Source organism: Pezoporus flaviventris, unplaced genomic scaffold (genome assembly GCF_033815535.1).
Source record: "Pezoporus flaviventris isolate CSIRO_AGI_PZ_B2104156 unplaced genomic scaffold, CSIRO_AGI_Pfla_v1 ptg000069l, whole genome shotgun sequence".
Classification (NCBI taxonomy): Eukaryota; Metazoa; Chordata; class Aves; order Psittaciformes; family Psittacidae; genus Pezoporus; species Pezoporus flaviventris.
The window spans coordinates 8,688-31,490 of NW_026892617.1; the positions used below are offsets into that span (position 1 = coordinate 8,688).

At 58.2% G+C, this 22,803-nt stretch overlaps 3 protein-coding genes across 7 annotated transcripts in view; 2 read left to right on the forward strand and 1 right to left on the reverse strand.

Moving 5' to 3' along the window:
* Positions 1–1,025: 1,025 nt before the first annotated feature.
* Positions 1,026–3,460, forward strand: LOC133278831 (serine/arginine repetitive matrix protein 1-like). The gene is made up of 4 exons (XM_061471991.1): positions 1,026–1,100; positions 1,253–1,375; positions 1,689–2,807; positions 2,928–3,460. The coding sequence occupies exons 1-4, from the start codon at positions 1,026–1,028 to the stop codon at positions 3,255–3,257; spliced, it is 1,647 nt and encodes a 548-aa protein (XP_061327975.1). The 3' UTR covers positions 3,258–3,460.
* A 5,279-nt stretch (positions 3,461–8,739) lies between these two features.
* On the forward strand, positions 8,740–10,589 carry LOC133278832 (serine/arginine repetitive matrix protein 1-like). The gene is made up of 3 exons (XM_061471992.1): positions 8,740–8,757; positions 8,925–10,043; positions 10,164–10,589. The coding sequence occupies exons 1-3, from the start codon at positions 8,740–8,742 to the stop codon at positions 10,491–10,493; spliced, it is 1,467 nt and encodes a 488-aa protein (XP_061327976.1). The 3' UTR covers positions 10,494–10,589.
* A 6,471-nt stretch (positions 10,590–17,060) lies between these two features.
* The window catches only part of LOC133278737 (plexin-A2), a 178,730-nt gene continuing 172,987 nt past the window's right edge, over positions 17,061–22,803 (reverse strand). For all 5 annotated transcript variants that reach the window (XM_061471820.1, XM_061471817.1, XM_061471821.1 and 2 more), the window contains 5 exons: positions 22,559–22,798; positions 22,238–22,381; positions 20,652–20,886; positions 19,091–19,233; positions 17,061–17,409 (listed from right to left, as the gene is read on the reverse strand). In XM_061471820.1, coding sequence (XP_061327804.1) covers positions 17,137–17,409; positions 19,091–19,233; positions 20,652–20,886; positions 22,238–22,381; positions 22,559–22,798 — 1,035 coding nt within the window. In that variant the 3' untranslated portion in view covers positions 17,061–17,136. The remainder of the gene's footprint in view (positions 17,410–19,090; positions 19,234–20,651; positions 20,887–22,237; positions 22,382–22,558; positions 22,799–22,803) is intronic.

Here is a 22,803-nt window from a genome sequence, read left to right on the forward strand (position 1 = left end):
CGAAGCACTGTACAGATGACATCAAGTTGGGTGGGAGTGCTGATCTGCTAGAGGGCAGAAACCTCTGCAGAGGGATCTGGACCAGCTGGATCTATGAGCTGTGGCCAATGGTATGAGGCAAAGGGCAGGGGCTTGAACCTGCAAACATCCTGGCCTGTATCAGCATTAGCGCGGCCAGCAGAACCAGGGCCGTGACAGGGGACACCCCCTCTACTGGGCATTGGTGTGGCCACCCCTCAAATTCTGTGTTCACACCTGGGCTCCCACTACAAGAGAGACACTGAGGTGCTGGAGCGGGGCCGGAGAAGGGCAGCGGAGCTGGTGAAAGGCCTGGAGCACAAGTGTGATGGGGAAGGGCTGAGGGACCTTGGGGGGGTTCAGTCTGGAGAAGACTCGGGGGAGGTTACTGCTCTCAACAGCTACCTGACAGGAAGACGGAGCCAGGAAGTGCCTCTCTCCTCACACAAAGAACAAGAGATAGGATGAGAGGAAGCAGCCTCAAACTGCACCAGACTGAGTTTAGGAACAATTGCTTTCGCAGAGGGTGCTCAGGCATTGGAGCAGGCTGCCCAGGGCAGCGGTGGAGTCACCTTCCCGGGAAGCGTTCATACACCGTGTAGACGAGGCCCTCAGTGCCATGGGTTAGTGGCGGCCTTGGCTATGCTGGGGAATGCTTGGACTTGATCACCTTAAAGGTCTTTTCCAACCTGGTTGACTCTCTGAGTGCCCGCAGCAGCCCTGGGGCCGCCGCCATCACAAAGCCTCGGTGGTCGCTGTGGAGACGCTGTGGGACTGCCTGGCATCAGTCATGGGTGCAGGCATCGCCATCGTGACCTCAGAGGCTTTGTGATGAAGGGGGAGTCCTTGTGCCCGGAGGCCATTGTGACGGAGGTACCCCCGTGCTGACCGTGGGGTATATAAGGAGCGAGAGCCCTGGAGCACCCCAGGCCAGAGGAGCAGCCTCCCTCAGGAGGCAGCAGTTTCCCTGGAAGCCTACGGCACTTCAGCGTCCCAGGACGTGGGAGATGCCCGTCGGTAAAGAGGCGAACGCCCGTTCCCGGCCCGCTGAGGGCAGGCCGAGCGCACAGAGGATGCACCAGGTGAGGGCCGGGGCAGGAGGGAGAGGACGGTGGTGGGACAGGGCCGTACGGAGCCGCCTGGGTGCAGGACCGGGCCTGCGGGCACCGCGGGGGCAGCTGTGCAAATGCAGCCGCATTCATCACACACCTCTTCCTCCTCCTTCTGCCCGCAGGTGGCCCGCAGGCAGCCCGAGGAAGAGCCGCAGGGCAGCCTGAGCCAGGCCTCGTCCCGCCAAAGAATCACCGTGCCACGGGTGCCCTACCAGCAGAGGTTTCACCCTGTTATCAACCAGCAGGTACTAGTTGGGAGAGCGAGGGAGACGGGGCTGAATGTCCTCCCGACCATGGGAGGAGCGGGAGGAGCAGGAGGGAGCAAGCTGAGCCCCCCGTGCCGTGCCCGTCAGGCTGCCCGGGCACGCCGGGGGTGCTCTGGGCAGTGGCCGTGGGCTGCGGGTGGCCAGCCCTCTCCCCTGCCGGACTGGGGGGCAAGCGGCAGCTCCCTGCGGGGCTGAGCCCTGCCCTGGGGCTGGCAGGGGAGCACAACTGCATAAGCTGTGACACAGACACAAGGGACACCATCACACAGCCTCTCCTCGGCTTCTCTTGCAGACGGGCAGCCTGGGGCACCGAGTGGTGCTGCCCCGCAGCAGCGGCGCAACGCAGCAGCAGACGCTTCGTCTGCCACCAGTGGTGGCAATGACACCCCTGCCACCGCCTCGCTCACAGACACCCATGAGCAGCTCCCGCAGGCTGCCAACTGTGGCAAGGAGGCAGGAACCCCGCCAGCAGCCAGCGGCACAGCAGGAGCCACCACGCAGCAGGGCTGCCGGGACAAGCACAAGAACAGCCACTGTCCAGGCAGCCAAGAGCAGCAAGGCCCCTGCCACTCAGCCCACACTGAGAAACGCTGGGAGAGTGGCCGAGCACCTGCCAGCCATGCTGACGACGGGCAGCAAGGACAGCCTCAACACCAGGTCGCTGGGGCTACACCACAAGGTGCTTCCACAGCGTCTGCCCCCGCTGCCCAGCAAGATCAACCCTAGGGAGCAGCCAAAGGGGAGCTGCCTGCCCAGAGCTACTAAGGAGAAACTGGCACCTCTCCCTCCAGCGGCACCAGCACGAGCTTCCCATGGCTTTGGCAAGCAGGAGCCCACAGCGCAGAGACAGAGACAGGCACCTGCCCCGCAGAGCGGCAGAGGATTCAAGGCAGCTCTGCAGGTCACAGGCACAGGCAAAGAGAGGAAGCCTCTGCTCCCACCTGTGGCCGTGCCCCAGAAAACCAAGAAGAGGCAGGTGGAACAGAAGGACATGACCAAAAGCCTGCCCGGGGCCAAGGTGGCAATGCCACCTGCAACACTCAAGTCGCCTGGGGCAGCAAAGCCTCAGGGGGAGCACAGCAGAACCCTTGCCTGCCTGGCAGCGGACGAGGGGAAAGCTGCAGCTGCCCTGGCAGAGATCCCTGGGGCAGAGGCTGTCACACCCCACCTTGCCCCCGCAGCACATAAAGAAGGAGACGCCGCCGCTTCTCCTTTGCCTCAGGATGCTCAGCACCCAGTGACTGAGGCACGTGCGGGCGGCACCACAGATACCGAGGTGCAGGAAGGAGCTGCCTCCCCGGGGCTGCGTGTGGGAGGGAGATTCCTGGTGCTCCCCAAGACAGAGGAGAGGAGAGCCGGCCTGCATGGGCAGCTGGATGGCCCTGAGGAGCGGGACCTCCAACACAGACACGTGAGTGCTGAGAAGAAGATGGGACAGCACAGTGGGATGAGCCTCCCCCTGCCTGGGGCCAGCTCTTCCGCTGCTGAGCTGCAGCTCACTCATCCCCTCATCCCCGTTGTGCGATCTCAGGAGGAACCGAGGGCTGGGAAGGAGCAGGAAGAGGAGGACCAAGGAAGGGAAGAGGACAGAGAACTGTCCCAGCTGCAGGATGCCACCAACTGCAACATCTGGATCAAAGCCTCGATCCTGGAGATCTTCCAGCCCCCCGATGTGGATCCCCTGAAGGGGAACGACGATGAAGGAGAAGCAGCAGCTTCTCCCTCAGCTCATGACTCTGATTGCCAGGTAAGCCACACGCATCAGGCTGGCACCGGAGATCCTGAGGTGCTGGAGGCAGACCCAGATCCCCAGGGATGTTTGGCAGGGACATTGCTGGTGCCCCCTGTGCCATCCCGCTGACATTCCCTCCTTCCCCTGCCTGTGCTCTTGCTTCCCCGCCCCTCAAACTCCTCTCGAGCAAAGGCTGTGAAGGAGAGCAGCCTGTGAGGGACCTCCCTCCCAGTGAGCAGCCACCAGCAGCAGCCTTGGAACCCAAGGGGCGGGCTGATGCACCAGCAGCCCTGGCGCAGGTCACGGGGCCACAGGGAGAAGGCAGCCCACAGCACAGCACCCACACAAGCACCTGCAGCCCTGAGAGAGATGTGGCTGGGGAGAGAGCTGTTAGCTCTGATGTTCTGCGCTGTGTTTACAGGAGGCGCCAGCAAACCTGGCCAAGGAACAGACGGAGGAGGTGAAGGAGTCCTCAGAATGCGACTGGGACAAAGAGCTGTCCCAAGGGGAAGCCATCACCATACGGGACATCTATGTCAACCCCTTGGTGCCTGAGCTCTCCCAGGCACCCCGCGCGGGACCCCAGGAGGGATCCAGCATCCCCAGCAGCGTGGGCACAGCCGCAGCAGGAGAGGCAGCAGAAGAGGCAGCGGAAGAGACAGCTGGAGACCTGCAGAGCCTGTCTCCTGCCCTGGCCAGACCCACAGACACCGAGCCAGCAGCTCCCACCCTGCCCGCAGCTGCTGAGCAAGAGCAGCACCGCACACCTCTCGCTGCCCTGGCACAAGAGGACGAGGAGGCACCGGCACCAGCTTCCCCTGGCTTTGACGAGCCGCAGGCAGCAGCACAGGCACCGAGACAGGCACGTGTCCCGCAGAGCCTCGCAGTATGTGACACAGCTCTGCAGGTGATATCCACACCCACAGAGTGGGAGCCTATGGTCCACTCTGTGGCTGTGGTCAGGGGAACCGAACAGCAGCCTCTGGAACACCGGGACACGACACAGTGTTTGTATGTGGCGGTGCCCACAAGCAGTCCTGCAGCACTTGAGGACGCTGGGTCTCATGTGGCCACAGCCCCTCCCGCTACTGCAGCAGCAGGAGGTGTACAAGACATGGTGTCACCCGTGTTGGGAGAACAGCAAGAAGAGGCCACCAATGCTGTTGTCTCCCCAGCAGCAGAAAAGGGTGAAACGACATTTTCATTGACAGAGCTCCCAGGGGCAGAGGCTGCGACACCCCACCTTGCCCCAGGAGCAGGCATAGAAGGACATGCAGCTGCTTCTCCCTCAGATCAGGAATCTCAGCCCCCAGTGACTGAGGCGCATGTGCCCAGCACCACAGGTCTCGAGGTGCAGGAGGCAGGTGCCTCCCCCAGGCTGCGTGTGGCAGAGACATTCCTGGTGATCGCCTGGACAGAGGTCCTGGAGGGGCAGAAGAGGAGCAGCACTGCCAGCAGCAGGCACAGTCTGGACAGGCAGAGGACAGCCAGCCTGCTTGGGCTGCTGGGAGGCCCTGAGGAGAGGGAGCTCCAGCTGCAAGACAGCCAGAGGCAATATTGCTGCCCGAGACACAGGGCGTTGTTCCAGTACCTACAGGTGAGCGCCAATGATGGATGGGACAACACAGGGGGATGAGCCTGCTCCTGCCTGGGACCAGGCACTACGCTGCCCAGCTGCAGCACACTCATCCCCTGCATCCCGGTTGTGTGATTACAGGAGGAACTGCCCACTGAGAAGGAGCAGGAAGAGGAGAACGACCACAAAAGGGAAGAGGACAGAGACCAACTGCTGTCCCATTTGCTGGACGTCATCAAGGGCAACATACGGACCAGAGCCCTGGTCAAGGAGGTGAAGGAGTCCTCAGAACGTGACTGGGACAAAGAGCTGTCCCAAGGGGAAGCCATCACCATACGGGACATCTATGTCAACCCCTTGGTGCCTGAGCTCTTCCACGCACCCCGCGCGGGACCCCAGGAGGGATCCAGCATCCCCAGCAGCGTGGGCACAGCCGCAGCAGGAGAGGCAGCAGAAGAGGCAGCTCTGGAAGAGACAGCTGGAGACCTGCAGAGCCTGTCTCCTGCCTTGGCCAGACCCACAGACACCGAGCCAGCAGCTCCCACCCTGCCCGCAGCTGCTGAGCAAGAGCAGCACCGCACACCTCTCGCTGCCCTGGCACAAGAGGACGAGGAGGCACCGGCACCAGCTTCCCCTGGCTCTGCATCCTGTGTCGCAGAGCAGGCAGCATCTCAGGCACCTGCCCCAAGGCGGCGCACACTTAGAGAAAGAGCTCTGCAGCTCTCATTCGTGCGCAAAGTACTCAGGAGAGCATCTGAAAACCATCAAGGTGAGGCCAGCAGTGCCCCTGCCTCACGGGCAGCACAAGAGGAGGAACCGCCAGTGTCACCTGCAGCAGTTCAGGACACTGAGGACGAGTCAGGTACGTCCCTGCGTCGAGTGGCAGCCAGGCCAGGCTGGCAGCAGCGTGAACATGACTTCACCTGTGCCCCGGCCTCCACTCCGTGGGCGAGGGCCAAAAAGCCTTCAGTGGAAAGCCCCCGGGGAAAGCCCGCGGTGCTGGGTGGCAGCAGGAGCTTGCCCAGCGCCCACCCAGCCCCATGCCTACAGCTCTCCTATCCCCGCAGGCACTGCCACCCAGCCGGATGCAGGAGCGCTCCAAAAGCGACGATCGTCCCGCTTCAGGAGAGCAATGAAGTCTCTGCGCAAGACTTTCAGCTTCTCCTGCATGAACCCACGGGTAGAGGAGTAGTGCCCCACTGCCGGCGCCAGGCCTGACAGAGCTGCGCTCAGGACACCGTGCTGCAGCCTGCGCTCGCTGCAGACACCTTCTCGGGACAATAAACCATACCCCTTTTCCCCCACTGCTCGCCTCTGCCTGCTACTGCCAGCAAACTCGGCCAAGGAACAGGCAGAGGAGGTGAAAACCGAGTCACAAAATGACAGGGACAAAGAGCTGTCCCAGGAGGAAGCCATCAGCGTACGGGACACCTATGGCGACACCTCTGCACCAGAGCTCTCCCAGGCCCGCCACGCGGGTCCCCAGGAGGGATCCAGCAGCCCCAGCAGTGTGGGCACAGCTGCAGCAGGAGAGGCAGCACGAGAGACAGCACGAGAGGCTGCTGAGGAGCTACAGAGCCTGTCTCCTGCCCTGACTGGACCCACTGACACTGAGCCAGCAGCTCCCACCCTGCCTGCAGCTGCTGAGCAAGAGCAGCACCGCACACCTCTCGATGCCCTGACACAAGAGGAGGAGCTGGTACCAGCTTCCCCTGGCTCTGAACCCTACGACGCTGAGGAGGCAGCATCACAGGCACGTGCCCCAAGGCAGTGCATACTTGCGGACAGAGCTCTGCAGGTCTCATTCATGAAGCGACAACCATCCCGCTTCAGGAGAGCAATGAATTCTCCAGGCAAGACTTCCAGCTTCTCCTCCATGGACACACAAGAGCAGGAGTAGTGCCCCACTGCCGGCGCCAGCCCCGACAGAGCTGCGCTCAGGACATCGTGCTGCAGGCTGCGCTCGCTGCGGACACCTTCTTGGGACAATAAACCATTCCCCTTTCCCCCCACTGCTCGCCTCTGCCGCCTACTGCTTTTCCCTCGTGTCAGCAGTGTAGAAGCCTGGGGAGCGACCTCTTTCCTTGAGGCACTTCCCAGCTGGTGGGCTTGCAGACTTGCTGCCTCTGGGCAGCACGTGCTGCCCATGCAGGAATAGCGCGTCCCGATGGCATGAAGCAGGGTGTGATGCGGTGGCTCACACGTCAGCTGCCTTTTGAAGCCAGCTGCATGCTGCAGCACTCTAATGGGCATGAGGGATTTGTAGAAGGGATGGGAGGAATAAGAAGAACGGCTTGGAGCTGCTGCAAGGATAAAGCCTGTAAATATGTGTGAGGTAGCTCAGGTATGTGAAGGTGAAGGTGACAGAACGATGGGCTGCTTATCAGGAGCGGGACCAAGCCTTGCTGGGCAGCCTGCCTTTCCCTGATGGCTCCAGGGGCAATGCATGGCATTGTCCATCCAAAAAGTACTCTTCTTCACTACGTCTGGAATGCTCTACTCACCATCATAATAGGATGGGAGGCAAGGACCCGAAGCACTGTACAGATGACATCAAGTTGGGTGGGAGTGCTGATCTGCTAGAGGGCAGAAACCTCTGCAGAGGGATCTGGACCAGCTGGATCTATGAGCTGTGGCCAATGGTATGAGGCAAAGGGCAGGGGCTTGAACCTGCAAACATCCTGGCCTGTATCAGCATTAGCGCGGCCAGCAGAACCAGGGCCGTGACAGGGGACACCCCCTCTACTGGGCATTGGTGTGGCCACCCCTCAAATTCTGTGTTCACACCTGGGCTCCCACTACAAGAGAGACACTGAGGTGCTGGAGCGGGGCCGGAGAAGGGCAGCGGAGCTGGTGAAAGGCCTGGAGCACAAGTGTGATGGGGAAGGGCTGAGGGACCTTGGGGGGGTTCAGTCTGGAGAAGACTCGGGGGAGGTTACTGCTCTCAACAGCTACCTGACAGGAAGACGGAGCCAGGAAGTGCCTCTCTCCTCACACAAAGAACAAGAGATAGGATGAGAGGAAGCAGCCTCAAACTGCACCAGACTGAGTTTAGGAACAATTGCTTTCGCAGAGGGTGCTCAGGCATTGGAGCAGGCTGCCCAGGGCAGCGGTGGAGTCACCTTCCCGGGAAGCGTTCATACACCGTGTAGACGAGGCCCTCAGTGCCATGGGTTAGTGGCGGCCTTGGCTATGCTGGGGAATGCTTGGACTTGATCACCTTAAAGGTCTTTTCCAACCTGGTTGACTCTCTGAGTGCCCACAGCAGCCCTGGGGCCGCCGCCATCACAAAGCCTCGGTGGTCGCTGTGGAGACGCTGTGGGACTGCCTGGCATCAGTCATGGGTGCAGGCATCGCCATCGTGACCTCAGAGGCTTTGTGATGAAGGGGGAGTCCTTGTGCCCGGAGGCCATTGTGACGGAGGTACCCCCGTGCTGACCGTGGGGTATATAAGGAGCGAGAGCCCTGGAGCACCCCAGGCCAGAGGAGCAGCCTCCCTCAGGAGGCAGCAGTTTCCCTGGAAGCCTACGGCACTTCAGCGTCCCAGGACGTGGGAGATGCCCGTCGGTAAAGAGGCGAACGCCCGTTCCCGGCCCGCTGAGGGCAGGCCGAGCGCACAGAGGATGCGCCAGGTGAGGGCCGGGGCAGGAGGGAGAGGACGGTGGTGGGACAGGGCCGTACGGAGCCGCCTGGGTGCAGGGCCGGGCCTGCGGGCACCGCGGGGGCAGCTGTGCAAATGCAGCCGCATTCATCACACACCTCTTCCTCCTCCTTCTGCCCGCAGGTGGCCCGCAGGCAGCCCGAGGAAGAGCCGCAGGGCAGCCTGAGCCAGGCCTCGTCCCGCCAAAGAATCACCGTGCCACGGGTGCCCTACCAGCAGAGGTTTCACCCTGTTATCAACCAGCAGGTACTAGTTGGGAGAGCGAGGGAGACGGGGCTGAATGTCCTCCCGACCATGGGAGGAGCGGGAGGAGCAGGAGGGAGCAAGCTGAGCCCCCCGTGCCGTGCCCGTCAGGCTGCCCGGGCACGCCGGGGATGCTCTGGGCAGTGGCCGTGGGCTGCGGCTGGCCAGCCCTCTCCCCTGCCGGACTGGGGGGCAGGCGGCAGCTCCCTGCGGGGCTGAGCCCTGCCCTGGGGCTGGCAGGGGAGCACAACTGCATAAGCTGTGACGCAGACACAAGGGACACCATCACACAGCCTCTCCTCGGCTTCTCTTGCAGACGGGCAGCCTGGGGCACCGAGTGGTGCTGCCCCGCAGCAGCGGCGCAACGCAGCAGCAGACGCTTCGTCTGCCACCAGTGGTGGCAATGACACCCCTGCCACCGCCTCGCTCACAGACACCCATGAGCAGCTCCCGCAGGCTGCCAACTGTGGCAAGGAGGCAGGAACCCCGCCAGCAGCCAGCGGCACAGCAGGAGCCACCACGCAGCAGGGCTGCCGGGACAAGCACAAGAACAGCCACTGTCCAGGCAGCCAAGAGCAGCAAGGCCCCTGCCACTCAGCCCACACTGAGAAACGCTGGGAGAGTGGCCGAGCACCTGCCAGCCATGCTGACGACGGGCAGCAAGGACAGCCTCAACACCAGGTCGCTGGGGCTACACCACAAGGTGCTTCCACAGCGTCTGCCCCCGCTGCCCAGCAAGATCAACCCTAGGGAGCAGCCAAAGGGGAGCTGCCTGCCCAGAGCTACTAAGGAGAAACTGGCACCTCTCCCTCCAGCGGCACCAGCACGAGCTTCCCATGGCTTTGGCAAGCAGGAGCCCACAGCACAGAGACAGAGACAGGCACCTGCCCCGCAGAGCGGCAGAGGATTCAAGGCAGCTCTGCAGGTCACAGGCACAGGCAAAGAGAGGAAGCCTCTGCTCCCACCTGTGGCCGTGCCCCAGAAAACCAAGAAGAGGCAGGTGGAACAGAAGGACATGACCAAAAGCCTGCCCGGGGCCAAGGTGGCAATGCCACCTGCAACACTCAAGTCGCCTGGGGCAGCAAAGCCTCAGGGGGAGCACAGCAGAACCCTTGCCTGCCTGGCAGCGGACGAGGGGAAAGCTGCAGCTGCCCTGGCAGAGATCCCTGGGGCAGAGGCTGTCACACCCCACCTTGCCCCCGCAGCACATAAAGAAGGAGACGCCGCCGCTTCTCCTTTGCCTCAGGATGCTCAGCACCCAGTGACTGAGGCACGTGCGGGCGGCACCACAGATACCGAGGTGCAGGAAGGAGCTGCCTCCCCGGGGCTGCGTGTGGGAGGGAGATTCCTGGTGCTCCCCAAGACAGAGGAGAGGAGAGCCGGCCTGCATGGGCAGCTGGATGGCCCTGAGGAGCGGGACCTCCAACACAGACACGTGAGTGCTGAGAAGAAGATGGGACAGCACAGTGGGATGAGCCTCCCCCTGCCTGGGGCCAGCTCTTCCGCTGCTGAGCTGCAGCTCACTCATCCCCTCATCCCCGTTGTGCGATCTCAGGAGGAACCGAGGGCTGGGAAGGAGCAGGAAGAGGAGGACCAAGGAAGGGAAGAGGACAGAGAACTGTCCCAGCTGCAGGATGCCACCAACTGCAACATCTGGATCAAAGCCTCGATCCTGGAGATCTTCCAGCCCCCCGATGTGGATCCCCTGAAGGGGAACGACGATGAAGGAGAAGCAGCAGCTTCTCCCTCAGCTCATGACTCTGATTGCCAGGTAAGCCACACGCATCAGGCTGGCACCGGAGATCCTGAGGTGCTGGAGGCAGACCCAGATCCCCAGGGATGTTTGGCAGGGACATTGCTGGTGCCCCCTGTGCCATCCCGCTGACATTCCCTCCTTCCCCTGCCTGTGCTCTTGCTTCCCCGCCCCTCAAACTCCTCTCGAGCAAAGGCTGTGAAGGAGAGCAGCCTGTGAGGGACCTCCCTCCCAGTGAGCAGCCACCAGCAGCAGCCTTGGCACCCAAGGGGCGGGCTGATGCACCAGCAGCCCTGGCGCAGGTCACGGGGCCACAGGGAGAAGGCAGCCCACAGCACAGCACCCACACAAGCACCTGCAGCCCTGAGAGAGATGTGGCTGGGGAGAGAGCTGTTAGCTCTGATGTTCTGCGCTGTGTTTACAGGAGGCGCCAGCAAACCTGGCCAAGGAACAGACGGAGGAGGTGAAGGAGTCCTCAGAATGCGACTGGGACAAAGAGCTGTCCCAAGGGGAAGCCATCACCATACGGGACATCTATGTCAACCCCTTGGTGCCTGAGCTCTCCCAGGCACCCCGCGCGGGACCCCAGGAGGGATCCAGCATCCCCAGCAGCATGGGCACAGCCGCAGCAGGAGAGGCAGCAGAAGAGGCAGAGGAAGAGACAGCTGGAGACCTGCAGAGCCTGTCTCCTGCCCTGGCCAGACCCACAGACACCGAGCCAGCAGCTCCCACCCTGCCCGCAGCTGCTGAGCAAGAGCAGCACCGCACACCTCTCGCTGCCCTGGCACAAGAGGACGAGGAGGCACCGGCACCAGCTTCCCCTGGCTTTGACGAGCCGCAGGCAGCAGCACAGGCACCGAGACAGGCACGTGTCCCGCAGAGCCTCGCAGTATGTGACACAGCTCTGCAGGTGATATCCACACCCACAGAGTGGGAGCCTATGGTCCACTCTGTGGCTGTGGTCAGGGGAACCGAACAGCAGCCTCTGGAACACCGGGACACGACACAGTGTTTGTATGTGGCGGTGCCCACAAGCAGTCCTGCAGCACTTGAGGACGCTGGGTCTCATGTGGCCACAGCCCCTCCCGCTACTGCAGCAGCAGGAGGTGTACAAGACATGGTGTCACCCGTGTTGGGAGAACAGCAAGAAGAGGCCACCAATGCTGTTGTCTCCCCAGCAGCAGAAAAGGGTGAAACGACATTTTCATTGACAGAGCTCCCAGGGGCAGAGGCTGCGACACCCCACCTTGCCCCAGGAGCAGGCATAGAAGGACATGCAGCTGCTTCTCCCTCAGATCAGGAATCTCAGCCCCCAGTGACTGAGGCGCATGTGCCCAGCACCACAGGTCTCGAGGTGCAGGAGGCAGGTGCCTCCCCCAGGCTGCGTGTGGCAGAGACATTCCTGGTGATCGCCTGGACAGAGGTCCTGGAGGGGCAGAAGAGGAGCAGCACTGCCAGCAGCAGGCACAGTCTGGACAGGCAGAGGACAGCCAGCCTGCTTGGGCTGCTGGGAGGCCCTGAGGAGAGGGAGCTCCAGCTGCAAGACAGCCAGAGGCAATATTGCTGCCCGAGACACAGGGCGTTGTTCCAGTACCTACAGGTGAGCGCCAATGATGGATGGGACAACACAGGGGGATGAGCCTGCTCCTGCCTGGGACCAGGCACTACGCTGCCCAGCTGCAGCACACTCATCCCCTGCATCCCGGTTGTGTGATTACAGGAGGAACTGCCCACTGAGAAGGAGCAGGAAGAGGAGAACGACCACAAAAGGGAAGAGGACAGAGACCAACTGCTGTCCCATTTGCTGGACGTCATCAAGGGCAACATACGGACCAGAGCCCTGGTCAAGGAGGTGAAGGAGTCCTCAGAACGTGACTGGGACAAAGAGCTGTCCCAAGGGGAAGCCATCACCATACGGGACATCTATGTCAACCCCTTGGTGCCTGAGCTCTTCCACGCACCCCGCGCGGGACCCCAGGAGGGATCCAGCATCCCCAGCAGCGTGGGCACAGCCGCAGCAGGAGAGGCAGCAGAAGAGGCAGCGGAAGAGACAGCTGGAGACCTGCAGAGCCTGTCTCCTGCCTTGGCCAGACCCACAGACACCGAGCCAGCAGCTCCCACCCTGCCCGCAGCTGCTGAGCAAGAGCAGCACCGCACACCTCTCGCTGCCCTGGCACAAGAGGACGAGGAGGCACCGGCACCAGCTTCCCCTGGCTCTGCATCCTGTGTCGCAGAGCAGGCAGCATCTCAGGCACCTGCCCCAAGGCGGCGCACACTTAGAGAAAGAGCTCTGCAGCTCTCATTCGTGCGCAAAGTACTCAGGAGAGCATCTGAAAACCACCAAGGTGAGGCCAGCAGTGCCCCTGCCTCACGGGCAGCACAAGAGGAGGAACCGCCAGTGTCACCTGCAGCAGTTCAGGACACTGAGGACGAGTCAGGTACGTCCCTGCGTCGAGTGGCAGCCAGGCCAGGCTGGCAGCAGCGTGAACATGACTTCACCTGTGCCCCGGCCTCCACTCCGTGGGCGAGGGCCAAAAAGCCTTCAGTGGAAAGCCCCCGGGGAAAGCCCGCGGTGCTGGGTGGCAGCAGGAGCTTGCCCAGCGCCCACCCAGCCCCATGCCTACAGCTCTCCTATCCCCGCAGGCACTGCCACCCAGCCGGATGCAGGAGCGCTCCAAAAGCGACGATCGTCCCGCTTCAGGAGAGCAATGAAGTCTCTGCGCAAGACTTTCAGCTTCTCCTGCATGAACCCACGGGTAGAGGAGTAGTGCCCCACTGCCGGCGCCAGGCCTGACAGAGCTGCGCTCAGGACACCGTGCTGCAGCCTGCGCTCGCTGCAGACACCTTCTCGGGACAATAAACCATACCCCTTTTCCCCCACTGCTCGCCTCTGCCTGCTACTGCCAGCAAACTCGGCCAAGGAACAGACAGAGGAGGTGAAAACCGAGTCACAAAATGACAGGGACAAAGAGCTGTCCCAGGAGGAAGCCATCAGCGTACGGGACACCTATGGCGACACCTCTGCACCAGAGCTCTCCCAGGCCCGCCACGCGGGTCCCCAGGAGGGATCCAGCAGCCCCAGCAGTGTGGGCACAGCTGCAGCAGGAGAGGCAGCACGAGAGACAGCACGAGAGGCTGCTGAGGAGCTACAGAGCCTGTCTCCTGCCCTGACTGGACCCACTGACACTGAGCCAGCAGCTCCCACCCTGCCTGCAGCTGCTGAGCAAGAGCAGCACCGCACACCTCTCGATGCCCTGACACAAGAGGAGGAGCTGGTACCAGCTTCCCCTGGCTCTGAACCCTACGACGCTGAGGAGGCAGCATCACAGGCACGTGCCCAAAGGCAGTGCATACTTGCAGACAGAGCTCTGCAGGTCTCATTCATGAAGCGACAACCATCCCGCTTCAGGAGAGCAATGAATTCTCCAGGCAAGACTTCCAGCTTCTCCTCCATGGACACACAAGAGCAGGAGTAGTGCCCCACTGCCGGCGCCAGCCCCGACAGAGCTGCGCTCAGGACATCGTGCTGCAGGCTGCGCTCGCTGCGGACACCTTCTTGGGACAATAAACCATTCCCCTTTCCCCCCACTGCTCGCCTCTGCCGCCTACTGCTTTTCCCTCGTGTCAGCAGTGTAGAAGCCTGGGGAGCGACCTCTTTCCTTGAGGCACTTCCCAGCTGGTGGGCTTGCAGACTTGCTGCCTCTGGGCAGCACGTGCTGCCCATGCAGGAATAGCGCGTCCCGATGGCATGAAGCAGGGTGTGATGCGGTGGCTCACACGTCAGCTGCCTTTTGAAGCCAGCTGCATGTTGCAGCACCCTAATGGAAATGAGAGGGTTGTAGGAGGGATGGGAGGAATAAGAAGAAAGGCCAGAGATAAGGGCTGAAAGATTGCGACTGTACTTCTTCCCTTGCACAAACAAGCACTGAAGCAATGCAGTGAGAAGCTGGTAGTTTTTCCAGAAACAGAGCTGTAAACGGGCAGCAGATGTGGGACCGTGCTTGTTCCCCCCCCATCCCGCAGCTTCAGAGCACTCGAGCGCAGGTTGTCCTGCAGCTGCCCCAAGCCATGGTCTTGTGTCCCCGGGGCTGTAGCAGAGGAATGACAGGGAGGTGGCGCTAAGGCTGCAGATGCACTTGTGCAGGAACGCAGACCCAGCTCTTGTTTTGTGTCTGGGGTGGGGAATCCACCTTGTATTCATGGCCACCCTGCGGGCGGCTGGCCCCTAAAGCGCCACAGTGCAACCAAAGCAAGCACAGAACAACCTGCCCTTGCTGCAAACCAGCTCTGAAGGCTGTGCCTGGGAAGCTGTAGTGCAGCATGACCGCAAGCGTGGCCTTGGTTCCCTCCCCGACCCCATTCCCTAGCGATTTTCTTGCCCAGGGTCTGCGGCTGTGAAAGCACAGACAGACTGCACCGACAGAAGGTTCCAGAAACCCGAGAGGGCAGGCACGGGGAGGGGCCTGGAGCAGCCTCTCTTGAGTGACGGCTGTGTCAGCCACTCCTGCAGCTGGGCCGAGAGACGCTTCCAGAAGTCCGGGAACCGGGGCCAATCAGCAGGGGCGTCTGTGAGCCCCTGCGGCGCTCCCTCTACAACGAGCCCTCCCATTGGCAGACTGGCGATCTCTCACTGTCTGCCTCCCCACCGCCCCCCTTTCACTCTCTGTGTCTCAGACGTTCACGGGTGTTCCTGAGTAACAGAAGGCTCAACCCGCGTTCTCCTTCCCGGACTTCTCATGCAGCCACAGAGCTGAGGTGGAATACAGCTGTGAGAGGGTACATTTACACAGTATCTGTTCCATTAAGGCTGGTCTTTATGTAGGGACCTCGGCTGTTACCTCAGCTTAATCATAGATTCATGGAACAGTCTGGGTTGGAAAGGACCTTAAGATCATCCAGTTCCAACCCCCCTGCCATGGGCAGGGACACCTCACACTAAACCATATCACCCAAGGCCTCATCCAACCTGGCCTTGAACACTGCCAGGGATGGAGCATTCACAACCTCCCTGGGCAACCCATTCCAGTGCCTCAGCACCCTCACAGGAAAGAATTTCCTCCTTAGAGCCAATCTAAACTTCCCCTGTTTCAGTTTGAACCCATCACCCCTTGTCCTGTCATTACAGTCCCTAATGAAGAGTCCCTCCCCAGCATCCCTATAGGCCCCCTTCAGATACAGGAAGCTGCTCTGAGGTCTCCACACAGCCTTCTCTTCTCCAGGCTGAACAGCCCCAACTTCCTCAGCTTGTCTGCATACAGGAGGTGCTCCAGCCCCTGATCATCCTCGTGGCCTCCTCTGGACTTGTTCCAACAGTTCCATGTCGTTTTTGTGTTGAGGACACCAGAACTGCACACAATGCTCCAAGTGAGGTCTCACAAGAGCAGAGCAGAGGGGCAGGATCACCTCCTTGGATCTGCTGGTCACGCTCCTTTTGATGCAGCCCAGGATATGGTTGGTTTTCTGGGCTGCGAGCGCATACTGCCTGCTTATGTTCATTCTCTCATCGACCAACACCCCCAAGTCCTTCTCCGCAGGGCTGTTCTCAATCTCTTTTTTTGCCCAACCTGTAGATGTGCTTGGGATTGCTCTGACCCAGGTGTAGGACCACACAGAGGGCTTTTGAGGGAGATGAAATTTAGTAAGCAGAAGCTCTTTCCCTGTGAGGGTGCTGAGACCCTGGCACAGGGTGCCCAGAAAAGCTGGGGCTGCCCCATCCCTGGCAAGGGAAGATGGATGTAAGGCCTGTTCAAGGCCAGGCTGGACAGGGCTGGGAGCAACCTGCTGTAGTGGAAGGTGACCCTGCTTGTTGCAGGGGTTGGAGCTGGAAGAACTTTAAGGTCCTTTCCAGCTCCAGGCACCTCTCCCTCCAGCAGCACCAGCACGAGCTTCCCATGGCTTCAGCAAGCAGGAGGCCACAGCACAGAGACAGAGACAGGCACCTGCCCCACAGAGCAGCAGAGGATTCAAGGCAGCTCTGCAGGGCACAGGCACAGGCAAAGAGAGGAAGCCTCTGCTCCCACCTGTGGCCGTGCCCCAGAAAACCAAGAAGAGGCAGGTGGAACAGAAGGACATGACCAAAAGCCTGCCCGGGGCCAAGGTGGCAATGCCACCTGCAACACTCAAGTCGCCTGGGGCAGCAAAGCCTCAGGGGGAGCACAGCAGAACCCTTGCCTGCCTGGCAGCGGACGAGGGGAAAGCTGCAGCTGCCCTGGCAGAGATCCCTGGGGCAGAGGCTGTCACACCCCACCTTGCCCCCGCAGCACATAAAGAAGGAGATGCAGCCTGCTTTTCCCTTACAGCTCTAGGGGCAGTGCATGGCATTGTCCATCCAGGAAGTACCCCTCTTCACTAGGTCTTTAATGGTCTACTCACGATCTTAATAGCACAGCTCATGTGAGACAAGGTCCGCAGGTACTGGACAGACGTGAGAAATAAGCCAGATTGCTTTGAGCAACCTGCTCTAGTGGAAGGTGTCCCTGCCCATGACAGGGATTGGAACTGGTTGAGCTTTAAGGTCCCTCCCAACCCAAACCCGTTTGTAATTCTGTGGTCCAGTTCAAAACCCTGTTCAGCCATCTGTGAAAACGCTAAGTTAATCTTGTGTCATGGAGACAGGCAAGGAAATAGGTGGGTCATCCAAAATCCAGCATGGATGAACAGTGTTTTCCTCCTGCAGCCAGCCCCCTGGTCCTGCAGAGCCCCCAGATGCCACCAGCAGTGTGTCCATGCAACCTTATGGAAAGCACAGTGACTGCCCTAAGACCCGTCACTTGCCCTACCTGCGCAGGAGCAGTTTGGGATGGTTCTTGTTCTCCAGGTTCTTCTCAATGAGATCGGAGAGCAGCTGCTTCAGCACATCAGTGGCATACTCCAGCTTGCCCTGCAGCCCTGTCATGATGAGTGAGGCCACGTTGCCACGATCACGCATGGAGAAGCTGCGCTGCAGCTCCAGCGTTCGGATGAAGGTCAGCAGGAAGACTTTGTTGTTAATCAGCTGCGCAAATAGCTTCAAGGCCTTCTCCACGCTCTGCTGCCCGTTCCCTTGGACCTGTGGTGGACGAGAGAATACCCATCAGCCAAGGCTTGGGAGAACAGGGGAGCATCACTAGGGGTGGGGTGAATGGTTTAACCCTGAGTGCACAAGCTAGCACCCTATCTCTCAAAGTCTTGGCATCCCTGGACATGGTCTCTGGCGAGTCCTGGTCACCTTTTCTGTCCCCTCCCAGCACTTCTGTACAGCTCACCTTCATCATGTTGTGAACGCTCCATCCCTGGCAGTGTTCAAGTCTAGGTTGGATGGAGTCTTGGGTGACAGTGTGTGGTGTCCCTGCCCATGGCAGAAGGGTTGGAACTAGATGATATTAAGGTCTTTTCCAACCCTAACCATTCTATGATCATTGTTCAGAACTGCACTCAGAGTCATAAAGCTGCTACTGTGAGGCTAACAGCCCTATAAACAACATATAATTCTGCTTGTTCTGCACAAAAAGTGACACTCTTATAAGTAAATTAAATACTAATTTAGACTATTGCTTTATTAGGGGACAAGTGTAAAAAATTAATTGAGGCTTTCAGCCAGTTGCAGATTGAAGTAATTCATTACAAGTGAAAATGATGGAACTGCATCAGGCAACTCCTTACCAAACATCTTGGAGACTTATGTATTGGTTTTACTAACACTACGTAATTAAGCAACTGTGTAATTGGCAGCACATCACTTCTGCAATTCTGTTTTTCATGAGTAAAACAAAAAACTTTCATATTTGTTTGGCTTATTTGGCAATTTAAACAGTGAACATAGTGCATGGGACTGGAAATAGCAGGTAATGGGCTGTGAGAGGTTGGTTCAAAGCCTGGATGAGTTTTACCAACACCAGGGCAACTGCTGGTGCCCACTGAAGATGAATGAGATTTGATGCATTAATGCTAAGTAGTGCTTGCCTGGTAAAGCAGTGCAGCCGTACGGAGCACAAGCAAGCATTGCTTCTTCCTCTTACAGTTCTGGCTGAAGATTTGAGCCATCCCCTGGGCTGTGTGAAGGCAAGAGGACTTACGACTTTCAGGATACTGGAGTAATACTCCAAGAGGGAGTGCAGAGCTTGTACTTCTGTGCATCCTGGATGGAGGATGGAAGCCCCACGTTCTCTCAGTGGCAGAGAATGTTTCTTGAAGCACCATCATTTATTTGGGTGCTCTCACAGGTGAGCAGGGCTCATCTGCAAGGGGATCCGATGGACCCTTGCACATCACCCATTTTGCTGTATCCCCAGTGAAAATTTTCCATATGTATTTAGACATAGTGGTGGATAAAACATTGAGGTGCTCACAGGCAGGCTAGCCATGCCGAGCCACGGCATTTGCCCTCCGGTGGACATGCCATGGAAAGCAGAATGCTCTAAGCAGGATGCTCCCAGGCTCAGAGCCTTCCCTGTACAGTACAGTGAATAGGGAGGAGATTAAAAGGACACCAGTAACTTACGTGGTATGCTTTGCTGCTGGCCTATAGCAATATAAAACCCCATAAAGCAACACCAGAGGGAAGAAAGCAAAAGGAATCAAGCAATGAGAGATGGAGATGAACCACCAGCTTCCTAGCTAAAATGAACTGGCAGCTCATCCTGCTGATCCCAGTGCCTCTCATTAAGATTTGTGTGGAAGGCATAAAGGGCTCTGGGTTTCACACCAGCTCAGGGAAACTTTGAAGGGCCTGAGCATAGGCTGTACGTTACCTCCAGCTCCCGCAGGACAGGATGGTCCTCAATGCCAGGGAAAAGGACCCTCATGGCATAGGTCCGGTAGTCAAGGTATGGGATCCCAGAGCGATCCAGGTCACTGGTCAATTCATTGATATCCGTCTGCAGCTCTGCAAAAGCTGTTGAGGGAGAATGGAACAAGAGAGAAGCACATGTGAACTCAGGGAGGCCAGGCTTTGGGGGAGGGTGGGCTGCCCGTCCGCTCACCTCGAGTAGGACCCACAAATAGGCCAGCTCAGAAAAGCGATGTGGAGGAGACCCTGCTATGTAGCTCAGACAAACCCTCTCCCTCAGAGGTTCTGCTGAAAGCAAGAGAGCACACACTGCACAGAGCAGATGCTGAGAACAAAAGATGCCTATTAATTTGTATGCAGTTCACACTTGTGTACACACACCTACAGCAGCTTTAAAGGCTGCAGATAGAAGTGAGGATCTATTTTCCTAACTTGGTGCCTCCTGTATTTTCCTTTCTTCTTCCTTTCCTCCTCTGTCAACAGTTGCCAAAATAATCAAAGCTCATGCAGATCAAATCCAAGCAGAAACTGCTTACTGTAGGGGTCAGGAAGGGATTTATTCTTCCACTTGCTACATAACATCACCGTGTTATACAGCTCTATGTGTGGCCTTGTGTTCATCCTCCAAAGTATGAAATGCTGGCTCAGTGAGGTCTCTGTACCCCAGCAAGGCTGTGCCCATGCCCAGGTGGTGTTCTCGCCTGAATACATCTCATTTTTTGTCCTGTGCTTCCAAGGCTATCCTTTTAAAACTAGCTGAACAAATCCAGTGTGATGCTCTCTAGAAACAGGCCACACTATGGAATTTGCAGCTTTTGATTTATTTTTCTTTAATTCACTAAGCTCCCTTCCAGCTGGAAGGACACAGAGAACTACAGCAGAATGCTTCTCCTCTCACCCACCAGCTACAGAGATGTCTGCACACCTCTACCTTCACTCTCATGCAGAGCAGCCAGGTGCAGCTGCCTCACTGAAGGGGCAAGACTTGTCTGTGTTGAAATCTAGTCCAAATAACACACAAGATTCCCCAGAAATAAATGCTGAGGAGCTTCACACTGCTCTGGGCTCACATCTTAGAGACTGGAGGAGGGACTGAAGCAGCTTTCCCATCCTCCTCTGCTTTCCATTTGGGATGCACACTGTTTCTTGGGGGTCCAAACCTTTTCTCCCCCATATGTCTGTGCCTTTTTAAAAGCCCTGTACTAAAAGGCCATTAGACAAGGGGTCATACTGTGTTGGACACCCTGGGGCTCGCACCATCCCTCCAGCACCATCCAGGCATGTCGCTTAAGGAGGATCAAGCTCTAATCCTATTCTCTGCACATGACGCAGCAAAGCTGTGTCTGCTGCTGACACACCTGTGGCTGCCCACCCTGCTGCAGCTTGTCTGGGGGGCAAACGTGGCGGGGCATGAACTCCATTCCTCACCACAAACATCAGGTAATGGGGGGGGCTCTCCTGGGGCGAGCTGGGGAGCACGGCATGGAGCTGTAGCACACAGAGTGTGCCTGGTCTGTACTGACCTTCCTTGCACTCCAGGGCCACTCGGGACTCCAGGTTGTCCATCTGCATCTGCAGCCTCTTCAGTGTCAGGTCGTTCTCTCGGGACTTGCGCTTGTAGGCAATGAGGACGATGATGACGATGATGAGGAGCAGGCTGCCTCCAGCTGCGATGCTGACGATGGCTGGCAGGGTCAGGAGGCTGTCTGAGATGATGCTCACCGAGCCAGGGGAGAAGATGATACCACCAACACGCACCTACGAAGCACAATGGAGGTAACCAGCAGCTTTAGCTAAGGGTGTCAGCCAGTCCCAAAGCCTGAGTACACACCACATGGCCTGTGCAGATCCCTACAGAAGCACTGAACAGAGTTGTGTTTCAGCCAAGAATATAGCAACTCCAGTTGCCTTCAAACAGAGGGTGTAGCTTATGCGAACACAGGGAGGCTTCAAGTCATGATAAATGTGCCAGCCCTTCACTATCTGGGCTTTGTTCTTACTATCTGATGGCTCCATTTGACTTTCATTTTATAAGCTTTCAACTCCCTTTTGTAAAGTGTGGACATACGCAACCTAGTGATAATTTCACTGACAAGAAACCAGAGTGACTGGAAAGAGAGAACAGAGAAGGGGAGAGATGTGAAAGCTAAAGAGCAAACATGCTGGAGGTTAATGCCAGGACAGGCTTTTCTTGGATGTGCCCCGGCCACAGATGTAAGCAGCTCTCAGCCAGGTTGCGCTTCTGTGCATCACACTGTGATAATGTGAATATGTTTTGGATGCTGAACTTAAAGGGAAATAAATCACAATTACAATCTCGTTTGGGCTCCACTCAAGCACTTCGGCAGCTGCGAGTGGATCAGAGGAAGCAGCAATGCCCAAAACCAAAGCAGAGGAGGACACCGACTGTTATCCTGCATGAGGCCACTGATTCAACCACTCCAGCGTTCAGATATTCCTAGCTGCTTCTGCTTTAGGAAAAGGAAAACCTTCCCATCCACTTTGCAGATCAGGTCTGGCTAGAAGGACTGTCAAAATCCCAACAGGAGGGAGAACACAACCCACTGAAAATCACAGAATCATGAATGGTTTGTGTTGGAAGGGACCTTAAAGCTCATCCACTTCCAACCCCCTGCCATGGGCAGGAACCCTTTCCACTAGAGCGGGTTGCTCCAAACCCCATCCACCTTGGCCTTGAACACTGCCAGGGATGGGGCAATTTGTGCCAGTGCTCACCACCTCATAGTTAAGAATATACTCCTAATCTAATCTAAATCTGCCCTCTTTCAGTTTAATGCCAGTGATCTCACTTACTGAAGGAATGCTATGCAGCACCACAGAAAGGATGATAACTAGTGCTGAAGGCATTTCCAGAAAGATTTGTTCCTTCTAGAAGGCTTTGGTAGTAGGTTCCCTCAGGGAGAGAAGTTTGTCCATGCTAATCCACATCAGTATTTTGTATTTCCAATTAGACAGCAATAAAGATCCTACCAAACCTTGGACAAGAAACTGCACTCAATATCCAAGTGCATCAGGGAGCTAGAGAAGGGGGCAAAAGGATGGGAAAGAGGGAGGGAAAGGATGCTGAAAGGAGTGTTTGGTCCCTCACCATCACTTTGTGCTGTCCGGTGAGATTGGGTGGCTCACACAGCAGCTGGGTCTCAGAGACAGTGACAGCACAGGGTGTCTCTCCGATGAGCACGGTGTAGTTGAGCTTTGCTCCTCCAGGAGCGGGTGGGCACAGGTTTCTGCCCTAGGGACAAGGGGAGAGAAGACTGTACAAAGATGCATTTCTCTCATTTCTGCCTCATTCCCTTCCTTGTACAAATGATGGGACTCCATCCAGGGTATCCCATTCTCCAAGGAGGGAATAAAAATCTGGGATTGTTTTTTTTGTTTCTTCCCATGGGTTGAGTAAAGGTCTCCTTACCTTCATGATGATGGGTGACCCTGGCTTCTGCTCCAGCACCCCGGTTGGGCTCAGCAGTTCAAACGTTGGGTTGGGGTAGTAGATGAACTTGGTGTCGTTGTAGACCAGGAGGGACTGCACATTGTTAAAGATAAACCCAAACTCATCTGGCCGCTCCACAGCATCCAGGCCGGGCCGATACTCGGAGGTGAGGGGGGGAGCCAGGCAGGACAGCGCTGTAGCGTTCACCACCTTGCAGACCTGGG